Source organism: Haliotis rufescens, unplaced genomic scaffold (genome assembly GCF_023055435.1).
Source record: "Haliotis rufescens isolate VD_foot unplaced genomic scaffold, xgHalRufe1.0.p SCAF_4, whole genome shotgun sequence".
Lineage (NCBI taxonomy): Eukaryota > Metazoa > Mollusca > Gastropoda > Lepetellida > Haliotidae > Haliotis > Haliotis rufescens.
In genome coordinates, this window is record NW_025964112.1 from 60,372,207 (window position 1) to 60,380,525 (window position 8,319).

Genomic DNA, 8,319 nt, shown 5'->3' on the forward strand with positions numbered 1-8,319 from the left:
TAATCCCAGCCTAGTTCGGCAAGGGTGGAAACTGAACTTTCATAGTCAGTTAACTCTCTTGCCTTGGGAAGATGTACACAACCCCCCTTTTCCTCTATCTGACCTTTTACCTAATACACTCTCCTTATAACCCGTCTCTATCAAAAGCATCGAACAGCTAACAAACTTCTGATTGGTGGACTTGGATATGCCATGCTATTTCATGGGATCAATTCTCTACGTCAAATACAACTACTGACTCGACAAGTTTGCGATTGTTGTTACTGGCACAAAGCGCCTCAGTCGAAGTAGCAAACCAACTGCACGTTTTAAATTATTAATTTATTCAAAGTAAACAATGTAATTCTCGCTATTAAAATAGGTGCGGAATCTTGCTATTGCGTGCTGTGAATATGTAGAAGACTCTCGGGAGAGGGCGCGCACGCAATACCGACTTCTTCCACAACCCAGCTGGGTACACACGGGTGAAGCATATAGGCAAGTCCCACTGTGGAGAAAACACTGGACTATTACAGCAAGCAGATATATTGTCACACACCCACGGATGCACCTCGCAGTATTTGTCAACCTGTATATGTGTGTGTCAGTACATCCTATATTGGGTTAACTGTTCCGTCTACACACCGCGATGACGTCGATTTGCACTGTTATCAAGCGAAAGGAGCATGTTGTTTGGGGTTCATCTCCCTGTTTGATGCGCTTAAGCCGGAAGTCACATGAAGGCGCTGTAGATAATCTCCAAAATGCACATTTTGTTTATTTTCAATGCAGAAGGCAGAGGTCAGAAGTCAAATCATTAAGGGCAGTCTGACGTGTTTCAACAGACAAACACTATATTTTAAACACAAAACTTAACTTCATACATAGTGTTTGATAAAAAGCCTTCTTTGGCTCACAGTCGTGTGGGCGCCACCTGACAGTACATTGCTATATACGTATGGAACTAATTTTCTTATTCTGTACGCCTATACATGTGAGGTCGACATATATAGGTGAGTGTGGTCGACGCGTGGACGTGTGAGGTCAACACATTTAGGCGTCAGTAAACATTGGTTCGTGTCTTACTGTGGCTGGAGATCCTGGGCATGAAACACGTCGTTGTAGCTTCTCCCAAACACATACGTGGCCGAGTCTTCATCAGGAATCCTCATCTCGGGTGGGTCGTATCCTCTGATGTACCTGCACTTGGCCACCTCATCCCACATACCCTCCTTCTCATCGTTGTCATCCACACTTCCGGTCTCATCTGCTTCCGGTCTGCCGTCTCCGTCTTCTTTCAAACCGGGGATGACCGGCAGGGGTGCTGGAATGGACTCCTCGCCCGTTTCCTCATTGTAAAACATCACACTCACGCCACGCTGCTCCTTGAACGACTTGGCAGATTTAGAATGACTTCCGCGTTTTGTCTTTTTACCGAATGTACGTTTGGCCTGTGTATTAGTGTCTGTACCTTTCCTTGATCGAGCAGACGCACCTCTAGATGGTTCGTGAATCACATTCAGGCTAAGAGAGTTTACAGGCAGAGACCCCCGCCTAGGTCGAACCTTGTTCAGTTTTGAGCCTTCCGCCATGGAACTGTCTGTATGCAAATGACTCTTGTTCTTCGAGGTCATCATGTGGATACCTTCAGTTAGAGCTATGGTTCCTCGCCGTTTGGTCAGCCGACTATTTGCCCCGGTATTTTCTGCACCAGGTAACGTAGACTCCAAGACTCTGTTCCAGCTCTCGTCTGGTCTCTCCTCAGATAGATTCAGGGCTTTTCTCATGAGCTGCTGAAGGTCGCTCGCCTCCTGTGTGCTGACCGCCACTGGCTCTGACTGCCGTCTGTTCAGAAGGCGCGAGGCGAGGGGCAGGAAGCTGGCGTCGGGCTCCTGGGTGTAGGGAGGGGTTCTGCTAACGTTGGCCCTACCCGCCGGAGGGAGGATCAAGTATTTTGAAGAATCTTTATTAAAGTTATGCTGACTCTTTTTGTAGGTTCGAGGACTCCCCAAACCTGCAAATAATTAGGATGAAGGTTTGGGATGACATTTCAACTAAACTAATAGTATTACATAAAGAAGAAACATCTGTTTCATTCAAAAAATAAGGATATAATAAAAGCATCCAACGCACATTATATTTGTATGAAGACATACCTACAGTAAGACAGAGCCTGTCCATTCCCGTTACACTATCAATACTGCATTTGGCTTCAATGTGAGAACCCCTAGCAGAGGGTCCTGATGGGTGGGTCCCATAAGCAGTAAGCAGTAAAATTTAGGGTACTTTTTCATTAAGCAGTAATTTTTCTTCTTTTTCAATAAAATCGTCGCGAAAAATTCCTAAATCGGCCCTGGAGGGACATGGGACTTTTAATTCTGCTTTCGTTTCATCCTGACAATTCATATTTGTAATACCTGGTAAAATCTCAAATCGCTCAACATTCTAGACTGGTCCCCTGCATCAGTTGCGCAGCCTGCTTTCTGTGGCAAAGCATTTTGGGTCTTGAAGACAGACTGTTTTTGACCATTTTAATCATTTTACGATAAGCAGTAAATTATTTATTTACGTTAAGCAGTTATTTTTTGGCATTTTACGATAAGCATTTACGATATAAAAAAATGAATTTTACGCTTACGATAGTGTTTGAAGTGTGTTTTACGTTAAGCATTAAAACCCATCAGGACCCTCCTGACAGGAAAGCGACACACAAACAAACCAGGAAAGTAAAACGTCGTGTAAACTGCAGGGCAAAAGAAAGTATACACGCATGTTTCATGGTGGATACAAAAGGAACAAACAAAAATTGTTTATTCGATGGTGATGTATTTAATAAGGCTATCCCAGTCGTGGTTTTGGACCTTACGTTTGGAGTGTCTCGGCGACTGTTGCCAGCCTAGTGACTTTTTGGTAACGTTTGTTATACTTTCTTTTGCCCGGCAGTGTATTTACGTTTTACGTTTTACGCTTTACATCGAATGTTACATTGATGACGCCTGAGACAGCGATGATTTCTTTTACTGGTCTGTCAACACAATCGTTGCTCCTCTAAAATGTAGAAAAGCCATATACCGCATCTAGGAGGGTCAGCTCAGAATCGGAACCGCAACCTTGGTTTTAAACAACTCAAAAAACCTGTTTAATTACGTTTAAACTTCTGAGGTGGAGATTAAAAAATATATCAGTTTCTTACAGGCCGCATAAATTCGATTAAGCACAAACCGACTTCATGCCTTTAATTCAGCGACAACGTAAAATAAATACGCAAAATTATTCCTGTTTGCATAGTAAAGTGTATACCTACGTTTGACAAGAGTGCCACTCAGCTGGGGTATGTGTTGATACTACTTCAGTAGCGTTTAGAATGCGCACGTGCCCCCAATGCTATATCCTCTCTAATCCACACAACCATATAATCTCACTCTCATAGTCTTAATCAGGTCAGTTGCGGTTAATCTATTAATCCTCATCCTTCACACCAATTGATCAATTCTATTATTTTGAAATGACGTTAATACATGTACGTGTTTTTCCTAGTTCACATGAACTACAACAGCGAACAGATAGTCAAGCGTCAAGGATGATTTATTTACTGGACGAGATCATGCGTGTAACAAAGTGATGAGGGTTGAATGTAGATGTATTTATTTGTATATAACGGAATACCAGTGGGTCGGACAGTAATCTTGTATTTATTCCGGATCACCTCTTTAATCACGCGCACCTGCATGGCTCCACTCATTAATGTTACAGTAAACCTAGAGGTCGACAAAGTTTAGTGTTCATATACTGACTCATGTCAGAAACGCTTCGTGATATTTACATTGTCCAAGGTGAATATTGTAGCCATAGTGTCAGATTACTGAGTGAGTGAGTTGGGTTTAACGCTGATTTTAACAGTCTTTTAACAGTTATATCACGGCGTGTCAACTTTCATGTAGGAGGGAAGCCCGAAGTGATGCAGGTGTTAGACGTTTACCACTTTGGCGACACCCACGAGCGAGCATGGGTATGGTGCTGACAAACCAAGGGTCATAATCGGGCGATTCTGAGATTTAAGCCCAAGATCAGTGAAAACCTGAATATTTGGCCTCGACGTGAGGTTTGCACAGCTGCAGAGAGACATGGCAGACCAGACTGCCTCTCATTCATAAGGAACATGTCGAGGCAACGTTAGATCTGTGTTCATTTCACTTTGTTATGTTAACATCTAAACATGTTCAGGGGATAATACACAATGGTGTGCACTTTGTTGTGAACATGTTTAAAATGTTTAGATCATGGGGATGTTGTGTTAAGGCGGTGTTTAAGCTGTGAGAACACGTCCCATCTTAATTCTGGAAACCCAATAGTCCAGAAACTCTACGGTCTTTATCCAGTCTCGGTCAAAGGTATTTACAAAATTAAACATGCTGTTTTCATGAGAACATACCAAGGTAGAAAAAATGAAAAAAATTGTTCAAAAACTCAATATTTACATTATGTCGCCCATGGGCCTGCCCATGGGTATGCCCATGTGTGGGCCCATGGGCGAGAATATGTTCCTTTACTTAAAACTCATGTTTTTGTTTCGCAAATACATAAATGTATTTCTTTCAAGTATCATGACACAAAATTTAACTCATTTTAACTTAATTCTTAATAGCTTATTTCATGTGTTTAGACCCTAAACGTGTGTATTCTGTTCAGGATTTAAACACATTCTTAAACATGTTTAGATCTAATCATGTTTTGTATATGCTTACATTCTAAACATATTTTACAGTGTACCAGAGATAACAATCGTGGATCATGGTAGGAACTGTCTGCGAAATGAAAGACACCAGTGCATGTTTGTGAAAGAGGGACATGGTCTGTTGGCCTCTCTCAGTGTGCAAAGACTTCACAGATTGTGTCTGGGTGGGGTGAATTTGGTTTTAACGTCGTGCTCAAGATTTTTGCACTTATATAGCGACTTGCATTCCAAATTAGTGTTTATGATATGTTAAAAGGTGGGGAACGGGTAGTCGTAGGGAACAAGGACACGAAAGCTGTTGATTTAAAGGTGAGGTGAGGTGAGGTAAAATGGGGTTTAACGTCGCGTCCAAGATTATTGCACTTATACAGCGACTTGCATGTACGTGTGTGTGTTTGTGTGGCTGCTTGTACTAGTCCGGACTGATGCCGATTTATGGTGCTAGCTCACTGAGATACTATGCCGCAGTTTAACATGAATACCCCACTCAGACGCAGTATACTGACTCCGAGCCGATAAGTCCTTGTTTTAGCCCCTTAATGCCGAGCGCCAGACAGGGTAACAACAAGTACCATCTTTTAACGTCTTTTGGTATGACGCGGTCGGGGATCGAACCCCGGACCTTCCGCTCTCCGGGCGGACGCTCTACCACTAGACCACGGAGGCTGTCGGTAGTCGTAGGGAACAAGGACACGAAAGCTGTTGATTTAAAGACCCTGTACAGAGTATATCAGGGTAATCTGTGTTGTAAGAAAAACAGTGGACCATTTAATACTGGGGCAGTCTATCAAATACTACAATTATATCATAATGATATAAATGGAGTATATAACAGACTGTCCCAGCATTATGATATAATTGGGGAAGGTCGGGTAGCCTAGTGGTTAACGCGTTCGCTCGTCACGCCGAAAACCCGGATTCGATTCCCGACATGGGTACAATGCGTGAAGCACATTTCTGGTGTCACCAGCCGTGATATTGCTGGAATATTGCTAAAAGAGGCGTAAAACCATATTCACGCCCTCACTATGATATAATTGTAGTATTTGATAGACTGTCCCAGCACCCAGCTACAGACAACAGGGCTCTCCCAAGAAACATTGTTCAGGGTGTAGTGTAGATTGCCCAGTATTAGATTAAGTACTTCCAAGACTTCTGACCACCCGATCCCGTTAGTCGCCTCTTACAGCAAGCATGGGTTGATGAAGACCTATTCTACCCCGTTTCTAATCGGATATCCCAAGTAGTGACGATCTACTGGACGGTTCATATATCTTTTACCGTGTTGTGAACCAAGAGTTATAAGCCCGTTACACTATTCACTCCTTGTAGACATTGATCGTCAGGCTATATTAGAGTGCGCCTTTATGGTTGACTATGGGTGTCTGCGACGGACATGCGTCATGCTTGTATTGTTGGTGCGTAGACACTCAGTGTGACATTCCTGAACAACAAGTCACTGACCTGTCATATGACACCGACACAGGTTGATCGGACCACTGAATAACGTATCCCTGGTTATGAAGGATCATTATCCCATCAGATTGGACCATGCTCTGGCCGCCTGTTTGGTCTAGTGGATAGAGTGTCTGTCCGGACAGCGGAAGGTGGTTCGATCCCCGGCCGCGTCATACCAAAAGACGTGAAAAAATGGTACTTGTTACACTGTCCGGCGCTCGGCATTTAAAGGGGATGAAACAAGGTTTGGTCGGCTCGATGTCCGTACCCTGCATTCACGTCGCTATATAAGTACAATCATTTTGGACACTTTTTCACCTCACCTTGCTCTAAAGTATTTTTCAGTAGAAACAATTACGTTAAACGTGTTTTTAGGATGAAAATAACTCTGATCTCTGTGTCAAGTGGCCATACATATAACTGATGTAAAGAGGGAAATCGGGGCCTTTTCAAGTAAGTGTATAAAAAACGAAACTTGGGAACGAAACGACCATTAACGAGAAATTCAGAATAAGCTCTCTCTCTCTCTCTCTCTCTCTCTCTCTCTCTCTCTCTCTCTCTCTCTCTCTCTCTCTCTCTCTCAAACCTCACCTTTCCCGAGATCTGGCGTGGACACAGACTGGAGACTGATCAGCTCACGTTGCAAGTCTCGAAGACTCTCGTCTCGTCGGTTACAGATGCTGGCCTGCTTCCGGTCCAGGTCATCCATGTGCTTGGCCAGAACCTTCTTGGCCGCATGATGTCGATTAAAATCCCACGACATGTCTGTGATAAGTGCCAAACTGAACTCTAAATTTGCAATGCATGCGGTGTATCGGCTTTAAATGTGAAAACAAAACAAAAAGAATGGGCCAGCTTGTTTTAAGTGTCAGACAGTAGTTTCTCTCTATAGATAAAACGGGCGTATAATGCGACAGTTGATCTTATATCAAGGTCGGGGCAAGCTACGTGACGTACAGGCGTGACGTGTGTTATGCTAGAGAAGAACAGAGGGCCGACCCATGGTCTGTCACTACACGTCAAGGTGCCTTCAATCCAAGTCTACCTCGTCCTCTCCAATAGTAACACTTCTACAGTTTCATGAAAACGGCAAATGGACCTCACACTTCGAATACTCCACTCTTGTATGAAGGATTTCCAGCTCCTATCACGGTAAAGTCCTTCTACGGAGCACTAGAAGTATACATAGCAGTGTCGCGATGAGTCTGCGAGGTTAATTGACGCCCCACGAGTCATCAAGGTGGTGATCTTCAAGTTCACCCCACATCCTCCGAGGTGAAAGTTTGTCTGTTCATAAGGTCATCTCTATCGTTGACAGCCCCGGCTCACAGCTATCTGACGTTGTAATGCTCCTCAATACCACCATAGAGAGAATCTGAAAACTGCCGCTTACCCTCCGTGTCAGTGAGACTTTGTATAGCAGCATTCATTCTGGACAAGCCCGTCTTTGAATCTGTTTCTAAATGGTGACTGTTGACATGTACAATACCACGCGTTCATGGCTTGTTGATTTGGCCACATTATCAGCGAGCCTATTGGAAGTCAATTGTCGCTTTAATTCAGAGCGTATAACACACCACAACGCTGGCTTTCACACAAGCTAAACCTTTCAGCACCTCAGGTGTAACATATTCCAAAAGGTATATCATAATTTAGGAGTGTACAGTGCCTGTTTTGGGGCAGAGCAGGGTGCGATCTCTACATTTAGGTTTGATGTATCGTTAATTGTTATGTGTGCACTTGCCTTGTCACGGAGTAAACAAGTCTTCGGTCGCTTCACTCTACTCAGCCCTCGGTGACATTAATGTACTGTAGATTGGATAACAATTTTATACAAAGAACCTGGATTGAAGCTCCTAGTATAGCAATATCACATATTCCTATTTTTTAAACGGTAGACAGTAAGTAAGTACGTAAGTGAAAACAGAACACAAGAAATCGATCGCGTAAAATAAACATTGAAGTTAATGGTTTCCGACACGGTGGGCAAAGGGTCATTTTGTGAGCTTAACTTAGTACGGGTCCTCATAATGCGTTTGGGTGTCTCTCACTGTTTCACTGCATGAACCTGTAAATAATTGTCTATCATTCAAGCTATATATCTCATACAGAGACCACTCGCCTACAGGATAATACTTTCTCTTTAT

The 8,319-nt window shown here is 43.3% G+C and overlaps 1 protein-coding gene across 1 annotated transcript; it reads right to left on the reverse strand.

The window, feature by feature from the left end:
• Positions 1–312: 312 nt before the first annotated feature.
• On the reverse strand, positions 313–7,679 carry LOC124115313. The gene is made up of 2 exons (XM_048382152.1): positions 6,764–7,679; positions 313–1,993 (listed from the first exon to the last, which is right to left on the reverse strand). Exons 1-2 carry the CDS (start codon positions 6,933–6,935, stop codon positions 1,062–1,064), a joined length of 1,104 nt encoding a protein of 367 aa, XP_048238109.1. The 5' UTR covers positions 6,936–7,679; the 3' UTR covers positions 313–1,061.
• Positions 7,680–8,319: the final 640 nt, after the last annotated feature.